General features: G+C 39.0%; 1 protein-coding gene across 1 annotated transcript in view; it reads left to right on the forward strand.

The window, feature by feature from the left end:
* Positions 1-294: 294 nt before the first annotated feature.
* The window catches only part of RBFOX2 (RNA binding protein, fox-1 homolog (C. elegans) 2), a 262414-nt gene continuing 246083 nt past the window's right edge, over positions 295-16625 (forward strand). The window contains exon 1 of the mRNA XM_011978956.1: positions 295-398. Within this exon, the coding sequence (XP_011834346.1) occupies positions 357-398 (42 nt within the window). The 5' untranslated portion in view covers positions 295-356. The remainder of the gene's footprint in view (positions 399-16625) is intronic.

Here is a 16625-nt window from a genome sequence, read left to right on the forward strand (position 1 = left end):
TTTAATGCTCAGCAGATACCACTACTTGCTTTTGGGTTGGGGGCCAGAGACCAGGAGGTGAAGCAGCCACTTTTGGGTGGGGTTGAGGGGAGGATACAATGTTGGAAGGAGGACATTTCTGTATGTTTTCTTAGTCATAGGACTCTGAATCCCAAGTAGCTAAATTTAGCTCAGGTTCCTGTTGAAAGCATCGTCTTTTTGGGGCGGGTGGTGTGGGGAGAACGGAAAACCTTTTTGTGTATCCTGCTCCATGAAGCCAATAGGGAAGCAGGAGGAGGTGAGGTTGCCATGGAGATGGTAGCTGTGTGCAAGGAGAGAGCAGCAGGGTTTAGAATTCCAGGAAGGAAGAGAGAGTGATGTCATCAGATTCCATGGACCAGCCCAGGAACCCCTGTGAGGTTGGTGGGGAGTTGGGTGTGTGGGGGGTGGTGGAGTGGGAGTTTGTGCAGGGGAATTGTGGCTTCAGTAAGGTGTGGGGAGTCCAGTTCAAGCAGAGAGGTTGGTCGTGTGGAATTGTGCTGATCTGCATTAATGCCTGATTTAAAAAAATTCTGGAAATCATTCTAAATTTGCAGAATATTTTCTTTGTTGAAAAAAGACATTTATTTAACAAAGGAGCTCATCTGGATGTAGAAATGTAATATCTTTTTATAGTCGTATCCCTGAAGTATTTGTGTGTGCCTTTATCCCTTGTATGTGAGGGTGTTTGTGCGCATATTTTAGTGTATAGTTGCCTTTGTACAATACCTTTTATGGTGCTGCATGCAGTTAAATGCTTCATTAATGCCTGCTGGTGGTATTTATTTTTATATGGATGGATGTATATAAATAAAACACACTTAAAAATAATCTGAAAAGAATATCAAAGCAGTTGCTTTTTCAGCAGAAAGGAAAACTGCATGCTTCAAGACAGTTGTTCTGAACACATGCATGTTTGTGCTGATAGTGAAGGGCAAATGTGTCTCTTTTGGTATGACTAAGAGGCTGCCTTTTTTTTTTTTTTTTTTTTAAACAAATATTACAGAACCTGTGCATCCAAATGAGTATTGCCCTTCAAAATAGTCACCTTGGCTGGTGATAACAACCATTGCGCAAAACATAAAGAACTCACATTCGGAATCGGCTTTAGAGATGAGTGATGAGGAAAACATTTTCAATACCTAACACTGAATTTTGTATTTTAAAAATACCTACCTAGGTTTTTGAAAGATACTAGGTTTCTTTGAATTGGCTTTTCTTGATTTTGTGATGTTGTCAAAAAGTCAAATCTGTGCTCAAATGGTGAGCTTTTACCCCGTTTGAAGATGCTTCAAGTCGTGGGTTTAGGCTCTGAAGGCATTTTCATGTTCAGATGAAGGGCTCCTGAAATATTTAGTTTAGCAGTGCCGTGTTTTGAATGATGGTAGCATCTGAGGAATAAGAACATAGCCTTCCCAGGGCGACATCTTATGGGGTGACCCATTTGGATTGATTTGTTCCAGTGTATCTGTTAAAATCAGTGACATTACCATTGGGCAATGTAGGAAGCAGCTTTAGATGGTGTGTCTGAGGGCACAGACTCTTTGAAATGGGGTTGGCTGAAGTCTGAACCCCTCTTCTGCAATTCAGTCACTGACCTTGGACAAGTTAGCCTCTTGGTGCATCGACTTCCTCGTGTGTAAAATGGGAATGATAGTGCTGTAAGTACCAACCTCACAGTGGACTAAGTGTGGACTAAGTGAGCTAATATGTAAAGCTCTTAGACATTTGGTGTGTTCTCAGTCAGTGCTTGCTGTGGTTATTGTCGTTAATAATTATATATTTCTTTGAATTACAGAATTCTGAGGTAGAATGTGCCTGGAGATAGTATAGCTCAGTAGTCCCTATTCTGTACAGTTGGCCTGTCATATCTGTGGGGTCCACATTTGTGGATTCAACCAACCACAGATGGAAAATAATTCAGAAAAAAAATAACAATGCAACAATAAAAATAATATAAATGAAAATACTAAATAACAGCTATTTACATAGCATTTACACTGTATTAGGTATTATAGAGATGATTTAAAGGCTTTGGGAGGATATGCATAGGTTATATGTAAATACTGTGCTATATTATACATCAGAGACTTGAGCATCTGTGGATTTCGGTGTCTGAGAGGGGTCCTCAAAACAGCCCCCCATGGACATCAAGGGATGACTGTGTTGAAGTCAACCTGGACCTCATTCCAGACACCACTGAATCAAGGAGGGAGATCTGTAGATTTTAAATTATTCCCAGGTGATTCAAATGATCAGTCAAGATTGGGAGCCATTGAGTATAATCTGTTTACAGTATGGCCCCAGCACTAGAAGCTTCATTTCCTGGTAGATGCAGGAATGTCAGAGGCCATCCTAGACCTACTGAATCAGAATCTACATTTTAACAAGATACCTGGTGACCTGTCTGCATGCTAACATTTGAGAAGCACTGCTTTTCTTCTACGAGTGTGAATAATTGGGCGATAACCATAGGTTAAAGATGAATTATCTCTCAATGTTTCCCATTGCTGGAAGGGAAACAGTCTGGCTAAGCCAGTGTGTAGATGGTCACACACTTACCTTCCCTATTTCTTGGCCTAGGGATAAATGCTTTTCTGGACTAAACTGCTGTGTAGCATGTAACAGAAAGAACAGTTATAATTATGGCTCTGGCTCTACTGTTTACTAGCTATTTGGCCTTGATCCAGTCATTTAATCTCTGAGTCTCACTCTCCTTACCTGATAATGGAAATGACATCCAGAAATAATGTATATAAATTATCTAGCACATTGCAGTGCCTGCATATGTTAATGACTTTTCCTTTCCCCTTGCCTTCAACCTTTCATTGATAAATCTGTAGCGTAGTTCTAGTCCCTTAGAAAGGGCCACCAGTGGAATCTCAGTACCATCTCATCTCTGTGGGCTCTTCTTGCCCTTCTCCCAGCTATCTTAAGTATTTAATTGTACTTGCAGAAAACTAAGCTTTACAAATATATATATATATATATATATATATATAGTTTTCTCTACCTCTTTCTGCAAAATGCCTTTTACTTAATGGAGACTATTATCTAAGGGCTAGAAGATGAAGAACTAAAGGAGTTGAATAATTGAGTTGATACAAGAATCAAAGTATAATGAGATATCACAGAGGCAGCCCTTTTATGAATTCTTAGTAGTTGACCATTTGTTTAAAAAAATGAAATTCCTGGTTTTTAAAACTTGGCATCAAGAAAAAAAACCTCGGTAGGTTTGAAGTTGTTTAAAGTCTTCTAGATTGGTTCCAAGCAAGAATTTACGTGGTAATTATCAGGAGATCACTGAATTGATAACTAATGAGCATTATCTTCGTTCTGACGAGGGAATTAATACAGTAAAAGGAAGTTCAGGGACTTGCTCTGAGGACACTAGAAGTAGGTGGCAGAGTCTAGGTCAGAGAGTTGGCGGTTGTGGCCAGCAGGGCATTGGAAGCAGCCGCAGCGGGAGGAAATAGAAAGGTCCAGTTTTACTCAGATCTTAATGGACTTAAGGATAGGCAGTATTGTGAACTCAAAGCATATAATAAAAATTGTTACAGTGATAGTTTTTCTCTATGGGGTAGGTATACTTTCAGGTGCTTTGTATACCTTGTTCCTAAACTTAACATCCTTGCAAGGTGTAGACATGATCACATATATTTTATAGACCAGAAAATAAAATTGAGGCCCAGAAAGGTGAGTAACTTGTCCTAAGTTGTTCCTCTAATAAACAACAGAGCTGGTTTAACATGATGTTCAATAGCAGTGTGAGTGAAGAGACCGTTATAAAACCAAATTGAAATAATATCTATCAATTAAAATAAAATTTATTTTGTCTATAATGACTGTTTTTGGGTAGAATTGTTAATTTAAGTTTGGACTGTGATAGTCAACTCAGACTGTCTCAAAGAGACATAGCCTATCTCAAAGGGACTTTTTTGAAGTTGCAGAATGATCCTTTGAAATGTATTTCTTTTGTACTCTGAGGCTAATTAAGACATATCTTTGTTTTTTTAAATGCCAAAGCTTGTGAAGTCTTCAGTTTAGTGAAACACCAGTTTAGATTGAAATATCACAACACAAACTGATTTGTTGGTGGTTATCAATTGGCATATTTAGTCATAATGAGTATTCACATAATTGTGTCTGTTAGTCTGTTATTCCATTCAGATCCAGATGTAGATAATTATCAATGATTGCACAGAGTGAATCATATATTTAGACAGATTTCTAAGTTACGGTTGGAAGAACTCCAAATGAGAGGACTTGGGTTCCAGGCCCATTTTTGTGACCTTGGACATGTCACTTGAAACTCAAGGGAATGAACCTGAGTTTCCCTTATCAATCAAAAGGGAATAATTGTTATGAGTAGGAGGATGTGCTTGACACCAATTTCTGCTTCTTACTAGCTCTGTAACCTTGAGAAAGACATTTAAAACCTTGTGGTATGTTGGTTTTCTTATCTGTAAGGTCAGTCTGTGCTATGTGAATATGGTTGCAAGGTAAGGAGTGTGCAAGGAAAGTAGCTGAATTAGAATTAGATGATCTCTGTGGGTCCCCTCATCATCTGTGGTCCTGTACTTGTCAGAACTGCCTGTGTGTTGATATGTGGTGAAGTGTTACGTACAACTAAGATATTGTTTCTTATCATTGTTGTTAACAGGGCTGCCCCATTAAAGAACAGGCACTGTGTAAGCTATGTTGCATGTATTATGTCAATTCTTGTAACAATCCTATGAGGTAGTATTCTCATTTTAAAATGGAAGAATTTGAGGCTGAGAGATGAATTAGCTTTCCACAGTCATAGAGCTAGTTGGTTACCAAAGACATGGATCAGTGTGATTGTAACAACTGTACTTTCCCCATATCTCACTGCACATGCTATTGTGACAGGCCAAAACTAGGACATGGGCTTATTATGCCACAAACTGCCTGTACCAAAGAATGGAATGACGACTGAATAATTATATTCTTCACCACCAAACACTTGCCGTTAAGGAAGGGGAGAAGCCAGTTTCACTTCAGAGTGTTCTTGCTGAAGTAGTAAAAATTATTACTATTACTAATTCTCCATCCTTGATTATGAATCTTTTTAATAATCTCTGTGACAAAATGGGTAATACAAATAAAGCACTTCTGCCGCATACTAAGTATGACAGTTATCTAAAGGAAAACTGCTTCTGTGATTGAGTTGCCAGCTGAACTTTTTTCATGGGATGCCATTTTTATTTGAAAGAACAGCTGATAGACTATGATATTCAGCGTTTTATTAAAAATGAATAAGGTGGCCAGGCGCAGTGGCTCACCCCTGTAATCCCAGCACTTTGGGAGGCTGAGGCGGAGGGATCACGAGGTCAAGAGATCGAGACCATCCTGGCCAACATGGTGAAACCCCGTCTCTACTAAAAATACAAAAATTAGCCGGGCGTGTTGGCATGCATCTGTAGTCCCAGCTACCTGGGAGGTTGAGTTGGGAGACTTGCTTGAACCCAGGAGGTGGAGGTTGCAGTGAGCTGAGATTGTGCCATTGTACTCCAGGCTGGGCAACAGAGCAAGACCCTGTCTTAATTAAAAAAAAAAAAAAAAAAAAAATGAAGCGAGCCTGTCATTTCAAGGAAAACTGATATTTGTTGCCAATGATAAAATTTGAACTTTCAAGCAAAAACTAGAGTTTTGGAAAACTTGTATCCTGGGCTATGAGCTTGATAGCTCTGATCCTTAAAAGACTTTTCTGATGAGATTGGTGGTGATATTAGTGAATGTGAATTTTTTGATGTTCTGTAATGAGATGTGTCAACAGTTGGAAGATCTTTTTAACTTAGTGAACTTGTATTTTATAAATGAACAATACATAATGTTGCAAAATTATACATAGGCAAAAATATCCATTCAAAGTACAAGACCAGTGAATTTTTATATTAACAGTATGAAAAAAATTCATTGATAAGGTTTCACATGCTACATTGCAACTAACCTTTGGTACACTATTAAAGAAGCATATCTAGAGATAGGTGAAAAGACTATTAAAATACCTTGCCTTTTCAACATGGAATGCCAAACACCTTTCATATACTTCAGAATAATGTTGAAACAGATTGAATGCAGAAGCAAGTATGAGAATCCAGCCATCTTCCATTCCATCTCCAATCCCCAGGCCACAGTCTAGTACCGGCTTGTGGCCTATTAGGAACCAGGCCACACGACAGGAGGTGAGCAGCAGGCACCACTGCCTGAGCGCCACCTCCTATCAGATCAATGGTGGCATTAGATTCTCATAAGAACGCGTACCCTACTGTGAACTGCACATGCAAGGGATCTAGGTTGCCTGTTCCATCTAATGCCTGACGACCTAAGGTGGAACAGTTTCATCTTGAAACCATCCCCACCCCCACCCCACCCCCCATGGAAAAATTGTCTTCCATGAAACCAGTCCCTGTGCCAAAAAGATTGGGGACCACTGTTCTATTAAGTTGGATGTTAAAAATATTTTTAGAAATGTAAAATAATGACACTCTTCTCACTGGTTTCATTTACAAACGAAACCATTTTCATAACATTTTTTAGACTAGCATAATGGTTTATTATTGGTACTTAATTAACATATTTTTAAAATTATTCCGTTTTAGTTTCTAATAGGCAAATCTCAGTAGTTATAACCACATAAACAAAAGCTCTTTGGAATCTTTGGTAATTTTTAAAAGTGTTAAGGTATTCTGAAATCAAAAAAGTTTAAGAATTGCAGCTCTAATTCTCTAATCTTTTATTTCAGTAGTGGTTGAGACCTCTTAAATTGGTTCTATAAGTCATGAATGGATCTTGACCCACAAATTGAAAGAGAGTGGGCAAGAGTTAGAGGATTGCATTGTGAAGGGAGGTGGGATTTTGCTGAATTTTGCTCGAGTTGATGTTTGAGAATATGCCAAGGTGTGAAGTAAATTAAGTAAAGTTTCTATCTGGAAATTAGCTATTTGTGGTCATCCTCCAAACCCCATTCAAGTCTTACCTACTGTGAGTTCTCCTGTTTGTAATTTCTTTATGCCTTTCTCACTTGATTATCAACCATGTACACTTGTTCTCTCTGGGCCATACATTTACATTTTATTACATGGTTCATATTGTATTTGTTTACATGCCTCTTTCTCTTACTAGACTGTGAGTTCTTTGAGAAAAGAATCCCTAACTTATTTTCCTTTGCATTCCTACCAAGTTCCAGACACATAAACGTCCCTCAGTAAATGTTTGCTGAAGGAATAAATGAGAAGGAAAAAGAGAATAACCAAGTGGGGCAAGGCTTGGGATATTTGGAACCTAATCATGTAAACAGCGGAGGGCCATTAGTATGGAAGTGTTATGAGTGGTGTTTTAGGTAGTTAACCCTGGCCCTGGTAAGAAAGCTGGGCAGGGGTGGATGGAGGCCAGCTCTTAGCTGGACCAGCCAAGAGACTCTTGTTAGAGTAATTTAAGCTTAAAGTGATCCAGGCCTGGATTAAGATGAGTGCTTTTGCCCTAGATACTAAGACATACATCCTGAATCCTGAGGAGTATTTACAAAATCAGAAACAATACCATCCATACTGCTTGACAGTTGTTGTGTACTTGTGCTGAATTCTGTGTTAAGAGCTTTATGTCTGTTGTTTCATTTAATCTTCACAGCATCCCTGAGGTAGGTATTGTTGTTATCTCCATTTTTTTCGAGTTAAGTAAAAATAATACATGTTCATTTGTTGAACGGTTAGAAAATACAGATAAGAAACCTCCTCCCCCACAAAGACATATATCACTCATAAATCCAAATTCAACACCAAGACATATGACCACTGTAAACATTTTGGGATATATACTTCCAGACTTAAAAAAAAATATATATATATGTTTGTGTGTTATATGTGCCTGAATATGAGGAAACCATGAATATAAGGCTTTATGCTGTTTTTCCATTGAAAGGAAGGGCTAACCTATTAAGCTTTTAGGGATGTCAAGGAAATAGGCAAATATCTACTTGTAATTTAGAAATATTTTTTCTTTTTGGGAAAAAATGTGTATAGGCTGTACTGCATCAGTATCTGTGTCGTTGCTTAGAACCACTTGAATCTTCAGTTTTCCAGAGTATATATTGAGATGCAGCACTTTTTTGAATCTATATTTATTGCAGTCACTGATGATTTTATCTCAAGCTGTAAGTACTTATTCAAACAACAACAGGAAGTCTCTTCATTTGTACTGTGGTGTATACTGCATTGCTTTTCAAAAAAATGTTAATGGAGGTTAAATTCATGTAACATAAAATTAACCTTTTAAAAAAGTGAACAATTTGTGGCATTTAGTACATTCACAGTGCTGTACAACCACTACCTCCATGTAGCTCACATTTTTACATCACCCTCAAAAGAACCCCGTATCCATTAAGCAATCATCCTCTCTTTCCCCTTCCCTGCAGCTGCTGGGAGCCACCAATCTGCTTTCTGTTTTGATGAATTTACCTATTCTGGAGATTTTATAGAAATGGAGTCATATAATATGTGACCTTTTATGTCTGGCTTCTTTCATTTAGTACTGTGTGTTTTCAGTGTTTATCCATGTTGTAGCATATATCAGTACTTCATTCCTTTTTATAACTGAATGATATTCCTTTGTGTGTATATAGCACAATTTGTTTATCTGTTTATCCCTTGATGGATGTTTGGGTTTCTGTTCTTTGGCTATTGTGAGTGGTGTTGCCATGTACATCTGTGTACAAGTATTGGTTTGAGTACCTGTTTTCAGTTCTTCGGGTATATACCTAGGAGTGGAATTGCTGGGTCATATGGGAGCTCTGTATTTAACTTTCTGAAGATGTGCCAATCTCTTTTCCATAGCAGCTGCTCCATTTTACATTCCCACCAGCAATGTACAAGCGTTTGTCAATTTATTTTTAATGAGGAACACAATAAGACAGGGAAAGTAAAGAGAAAGTATGTGTAGCCTTTGAGTCTATTAGAGCTTTGTATCTCAGATTTTGCTGATGGACTTATTAAATATTTATTTAGCATCACTTCAGCACTAAGAATGAAATTTAGCTCAGGGAAATGAATCTAATCTATTTTAAGTGGTGAACAGACTAAGAAGTGATGATCGTAGGAATGAAGGAATGGAAATTTAAATAGACTAAAGTTCCTTGAGGGCAAAGGCCTTATTCATCTTTGTGTCCTCAGCATTTAACAAAGTACTTGGTGTATTATAGGTTTTTTTGGGGGGTCTCCAAGACTACCCTAGGTCCAGTGAATTATCTAGGACTTACGGAACTAAGATGTAGTCCTACTTATAGCTATGCTTTATACTAGTAAAAGGCTATAAAGCAATGTCAGCAAAGAAAAAAGGTACATGGTGTGAAGTCCAGAGGAAACCTGACTCAAGCTTCCAAAAGTCCTTTCCTAGTAGAGTCACAGGACTTGCTTTGATTCCTCCAGCAGTAAGTTTTGACAGTGTTGTCTACCAGGGAAGCTTGTTACAGTCTTAGTGCTGAGATTTTTTTGGCTGGGGATGGTGGTGGAGGGGGAGCTGTTCACATAGGCACCCTAACCCTAGCACATATCAAAATTCCAGACTCCCAAAAGGAAAGCAGGCATTAACAGATAAGAGCCACTCTGATCGGTTCTGGGGATAGAACCCTTGTAAAATCTTCAGTTCCCAGATACCAGCTAAGGCCAACCTTGCAAGCTGCTGTCTCTGAGAATAGCAGTCAGACCTGCTATGTTCATTCTTTTTGCACATAAATGTTCAGTTTCTTTTAAAAATGTGTTCTTAGGTCTGTGAAGAAAAATAAACACCATAGTAGAAAGCCAGCAGGGACTTTAATGTAAGACAGACCTGGATTTGTAATATGGGGGGAAAATTGTATAGTTTTTCTGAGCCTCAGTTTCCTTACTATAAAGTGATATATCACAGGGTTTTAGTGAGAATTAAAAGTGATAATGTTTATAAAACACTACGCATAATGTCTGTCTTATGTATAGTAAGTAGCTCTTAACATTTTTTTTCAGCTCACTTGTATCAGTCCAGGTCCAGCCAGGAGAGAGAGACTACACAGTACTTTGGACAGGGAATTTAATATAAAGAATTATTTACCACCAGGCATGGTGGCTCATGCGTGTAATCCCAGTACTTTGGGAGGCCGAGGTAGGCGGATCACCTGTGGTTGGGAGTTCGAGACCAGCCAGACCAACATGGATGGATGGAAGGAAGGAAGAAAGGAAGGAAGGAAGGAAGGAAAAGGAAGAAAAGGAAAGAAAGAAAGAAGGAAAGAAAGGCATTAGGGCATGGGGCACGCATGAGGGATGTGAGTTGTGGGAGGGAGAAGGTGCGTTCTGACTGAATTCCACCCTGAATGTCCTCAGGAGGAAATATGTTTGGGGTCTTTCTGCCTTAGTGACCACCAGGGCAGCAAGCTGAGAGAAAGCCAGATGGAATCTAGCCCGAGGCGGGGACGTGTGCGTGCTTCCTGGGACAGTCATTCAACTTTGCTGCTTGTTTGACAATTTTTGGCCAGGCTCGGTGGCTCATCCCAGCACTTTGGGAGGCCAAGGCGGGCGGATCACCTGAGGTCGGGAATTTGAGACCAGCCTGACCAACATGGAGAAACCCCGTCTCCACTAAAAATACAACATTAGCTGGGTATGGAGGCACATGCCTGTAATCCCAGCTACTCAGGAGACTGAGGCAGAAGAATCGCTTGAACCCAGGAGGTGGAGGTTGCAGTGAGCCAAGATCACACCACTGCACTCCATCCTGGGCAGTGAGCAAAACTGTGTCTAAAAAAAAAAAAAAAAAAAAGGGGGGGGGCCGGGCATGGTAATCCCAGCAATTTGGGAGGCCAAGACGAGTGGATCATGAGGTCAGGAGATCAAGACAATCCTGGCTAACACGGTGAAACCCTGTCTCTACTAAAAATACAAAAAAATTAGCTGGGCCTAGTGGCACGCGCCTGTAATCCCAGCTACCTGGGAGGCTGAGGCAGGAGAATGGCATGAACCCGGGAGGCAGAGCTTGCAGTGAGTCAAGATCACCCCACTGCACTCCAGCCTGGGTGACAGAGCGAGACTGCATCTCAAAAAAAAAAAAAAAAAATTATTTATCATAAGAGGAGATTGAAGTAATGAGAAATTGGCTCTTAGGAAGAAAACTAAGTAACAGCAGATACGGATCTGCTGTATCTAAAATAGCAGATATAATGTAATAATATGATTGATGTGTGATAAAATAGAATTAGTATAATAGCAGCTAAGCAGCTAGTCTGGGACCGAAATATCATACCCAAAGAGCCATCTCCCTCAATACCACCAAACACTCCCTGGCCGAGAGACTGAAATCTGAGGGGCTTTGTTGGAGAGGCATGACTTTGACTCTCAGAATGGCAGAGAAGTAAGTCCCTATGGACCTTTACCAGCAGAACTTGCTGGAAATCTGTCCTTTTGAAGTTGCCAAAAACTACCCTCTAGGATACTTGGGGAAAGCTCTTTACAAGGAGTTGTTTCACTAGAGGCACTTTGCCATATGACAGCCTGAAAAGGGTTACTGAGGGAAGCTACTAGCTGCTGGCTGCTGTCCATTGTAGGAGCTAGGATAGAGGGAAACTGCTTATCCTGTAGGAACCTGCTAGGCAAGCACAATGGGACCTGGAAGTGAAATGCTTTCTTCCTACAATGTATCTCCTGTGTCCTCTGTGGATAAAGCTTGACATCATGCATGCTGGCAAAGGAAAAATATTTAAAGGGCCCAGCATTTTCACACAGCGGGCAAAAAGGGTAAATTTGGAGCTGATAATCAATTAATCGATAACCAGCATATAGATGGAATGGATGTTTAATTCTAAATCCTCAGAAAACAGGAAGAAGATGGCAAATGGACAGAGATCTAAGGAACCTCAAAAATAAGTAAGACACATGCAAAAAAAAAATGAAGTTGGACCTTACGTCAATACCAAAATTAACTCAAAATGGATCAAAGACCTAAACATAAGAGCTAAAACTATAAAACTCTTAAAAGAAAACTTAGAGTAAATCCTCATGACCTTGGATTTGGCGGTAGATTCTTAGACATGACACCAAAATCACAGGCAAAAAAGAAAAAACAGATAAATTAGACTTTATCAAAATTAAAAACTTTTATGCATCAAAGGACGCTATTAACAGAGTGAAAAGGCTACCCACTAATGGAAGAAAATATTTGCAAAAATATATCTGATAAGGGATTAATATCCAAAATACATGAAGAACTTTTACAACTCAACAACAAAAAAGCAAATGGCCCAATTATAAAATGGGCAGGGGACTTGAATACACATTTCTCCAAAGAAGGTGTGCAAATGGTCAATAAGCACATGAAAAGATGCTCAGCATCACTAAGCTGTAAAGGAAATACAAATCAAAACAATAAATAACACTTCACACTCATTAGGATGAACATACACACACAGTAACAAGTTTAAGTAAGAATATGGAGAGATTGAAACTCTTGTGCTTTGCCGGTGGAAATTTAAAATGGTTCAGTGCTTTGGAAAACAGAGTGGCAGTCCCTTAAAAAGTTAAATATTGTCACTGTGCAAGCACCATAGAATTACCAGTGATCCAGCAGTCCTGCTTCTGAATGTTTACCCAAAAGCATTGAAGGCAGGGGCTTGAATAGATATTTGTACACCCACATTCATAGCAGCTTTATTCACAATAGTTAAAAGGTAGAGACAACCCAAGTGTCCATCGACAGATGAATGGATGGACAAAATGTGATTTTTACGTACCACATATTGTAGGCTGCCATACAGTGCTACGCACATAAAATTGTCTTTTCATTTAATTTTAACACAATAATATTATTTGGACTCAGAAGGAAATTCTGACACATGCTACAATATGGATGAACCATAAATATATGGTAAGTGAGATAAGTGCAGTGAGCTGAGATTATGTCACGGCACAAACAAATATTGTTTGACTCTACTCATGTGAGGTACTTAAAAGTAGTCACATTGATGGAGACACAAAGTAGAATGCTGGTTGGCAGTGGAGGAGGGAGAGAGGAATGGGGAGTTAGTGTTTATTGGGTGCAGCCTTTCAGTTGGGGAAGATCAGAAAGTTCTGGAGATGGATGGTGGTGATTGCACAACAATATAAATCTACTTAATGCTATAGAATTGTGTACTGAAAAATGGCTAAAATGGTAACTTCATGTATATTTAACCACAATTTTAAAAAAAGGAAACTGCTAAAGAATATTTATAGTGTGATCTTAAACCTCAGCACTAGAAAAGATAAGATTAACGGGGAACTTTATTTTTTTAAATTTTAATTAAACAAATTTTTTTGAGACAGTCTTGCTCTGTTGCCCAGGCTAGAAAGCCGTGGTACAATCTCAGCTCACTGCAGCTTCCGCCTCCTGGACTCAAGCCATCCTCCCACTTCAGCCTGTCAAGTAGCTGGGACCACAGGTGTGCGCCACCACACCTGGCTAATTTTTAATATTTCTTATAGACCCGGGGTCTCCTTGTGTTGCCCAGGCTGGTCTCAACCTCTTGAGCTCAAGCAGTCTTCCCACCTTGTCTTCCCAAAGTGCTGAGATTACAGGAGTGAGTCACTGTGCCTGGCCAGAATTTTATTTCTTATTTATGTACTTCAAAATATAATTTTGTCATCATGATTGAATTTTATTTTATTTTTTAAATGCAAGAAGAAAGCGGATTTGTAAAGGAAATGGAAAGAACTGAGGGTGTTAGCCAAACAGGAATTGATGACAGCAGAATGGACTGTCTAGTTGTATGAAGCATACGTTGTCATACCTGGGCTGTATGATACGGCCTTTTGTTCTGAGGCTGCACATCTGTACGGCGTGTGGCTGTACTGAATACTTTAGGCAATTGTAACACAATGTATCTAAACATGGAAAAGGTACAGCAGAAATACAGTGTAAAAGATAAAAATGATACACAGGTATAGGGCACTTATGAATGCAGCCTGCAGGACTGGAAGTAGCTGTGGATGAGTCAGTGAGTGAGTGGTGAGTGGATGTGAAGGCCTCGGGCATTACTGTACACTACTGATGACTTTATCAACACTGTACACTTAGGCTACACTAAATTTGTACAAAATTATTTTTCTTTAACAACAAATTTGCCTTAGCGTACTATAACTTTTTTACTTTATAAACTTTAAAAATTTTTTTAAGTTTTTGATTCTTTTGTAATAATACTTATCTTAAAATACAAACACATTATACAGCTGTACAAAAATATTTTCTTTGTATCCTTATTCTATAAGGTTTTTAAGATTTTTAATTTTTTTTTTTTTTTTTTTTTACTTTTTAAACTTTTTTTTTGTTGAAAGCTAAGACGTAAACACACACATCAGCCTAGGCTTCCACAGGGACAGGATCATCAATATGCTTTCCACCTCTACATCCTTCCCATTGGAAGGTGGTAAGGGCCAGTAACATATATGGAGCTGTCATTTTCTGTGACAACAATGCTATGTGCTGGAACACCTCAGGAAGGACCTCCCTGAGGCTATTTTACAGTTAACTTTTTTTTTTTTTAATAAGTAGAAGGAACGCACTCTAATGAAAAAAGTATGGTATAGTAAATACGTAAACCAGTAAAATAACCACTTATCTTTATCAAGCACTGTGAACTGCACATTATATGTGCTAGACTTTTATATGACTGGCAGCACAGTAGGCCTGTTTATGCCAGCATCACACAAACACATAAGTAATGTTTTGTGCTATGACAGTTATGATGTCACTGCGATGGGAGTTTTTGGGAAAGAGTTTTGCTCTGTTGCCTAGGCTGGAGTGCAGTGGTGTGATCTCGGCTCACTGCAACCTCCACCTCCTGGGTTCAAGGGATTCTAGTGCCCTCAGCCTACTGAGTAACTGGAATTACAGGCACTCATCACCACACCCAGCAAATTTTGTATTTTTAGTAGAGATGGGGTTTCGCCATGTTGGCCAGGCTGATCTCAAACTCCTGACCTCAGGTGATCCTCCTTCCTCAGTCTCCCAGAGTGCTGAGATTACAGGTGTGAGCCACTGTCTGACCAAATTCATTATAGTCTTTTGGGACTACCGTTGTTTATGCAGTCTGTTGTTGACCACAGTATTGTCATGTGGCCTTGACTGTATATGTCACAAAAGGCAGAGTTTCTTTGGTCACTTTAGAGATATTCTCATTCATTCTGTCCTTGAATACTAGAATCAGTTTACAGTATCACTAGGTTTTGAACACCTTACAGTGAGGCAGAATGGCCATTTGGCACATATTCCTAAAGAACTGATGTAGGTAGAGTAAGCTAAGAAAATTAAAGGTTGGTTATTTGGAAATGTGCTACTTTGTAGGATTTATTCCCATAGACTATATAATTTGCAACGGATAGACATAGGGGTTGGGAAGGAATTCTTTTTGAGCTTCTCCAGTATGTTAAATATTGTGCCAGATAAGCTTCACCTGATCATCTCACTTAATGTCACAACTTTATGTGGTAGATATTATCTGTTACACAGCTGAGACAATTTAGGGTCAGAGATATTAAGGATTTTGACTGGAGTCACATAGTTAGAAAGTGACCCATCCAGAATTTGAATCTGTATCACTGACTTCCAAGGTTCAGCCCAACCTTTCTATTGCATGATGGCATGATGAAAGGAGTTACATATTTCTATAATATAACTAGTAGTCTAAGGTGAATACTTTATATGATTTGTGGGTCAGGAGTTCTAAATTCTGGGTTCTCTTTCATATCTACCTAGTTTGAATGACTGTGGACAAGGCACTTCTCTAAGTCTCAGCTTCCTCACCTGTAAAGAAAAGGGATTTGATTGGTTATTTCTTAGACACCTGTGACCACTAGTGAAGAAACTGTAGTGTGTTTCAAAGATAATCTTCGAGAACCCAGTAAATTCCCTGTGTCAGGTTTTACCATGAAACATGTTGCTTATACCAGGTCATTTTTAATTAAAAAAAAAGGGGGGGGGGCAGTAAATATGGAGGGAGTAGTGAATGTAACAAAGAACTGTCATTGATTGTCTTGTCTTGATGTGGGGGTAGAATGAGTTTTTGTGTAGTGAAAGCTTAGTTTACTAGTTAACAGTTGGACCTCATGTTGGGACCTTGTTATTAGATACTATCAGATTTGTATCACTTATAAGTCTTCATCTTATCTCTAGGTATTTTGAACGCTTATGGTTTGGAAGCAGAATGACACCCTGTGGTCACTTAGCAATTTCTCTTCTTGAGGCTGGGCACACTGGCTCATTCCCATAATCCCAGCACTTTGGAAGGCCGAGGCAGGAGGATCACTTGAGGCCAGGAGTTTGAGACTCTCTGAGCTCCTCAAGGACAAGAATGCCAGCACTATGTTTCTCAAAGCAGTTGTTCAATCCACTCTTACTGAATAAGTGAAGAATTCTGCTTAAAGAGATTTTGCAGATGTAGGTGCATATAGGAACATCTAAGCAGTCAAAGAAGAATATAAAAGTCAGATGCTATTTTTCTTGCTGTGTATCACTTCTCTCAGTATCCACTGTACATTCACATTCACAGTCCATTGGCAGCTGGGTTTTTTTTTTTTTTTTTTTTTTTTTTT

The sequence above is a fragment of the Mandrillus leucophaeus genome, unplaced genomic scaffold (genome assembly GCF_000951045.1).
Source record: "Mandrillus leucophaeus isolate KB7577 unplaced genomic scaffold, Mleu.le_1.0 Scaffold2, whole genome shotgun sequence".
Taxonomy (NCBI): Eukaryota; Metazoa; Chordata; class Mammalia; order Primates; family Cercopithecidae; genus Mandrillus; species Mandrillus leucophaeus.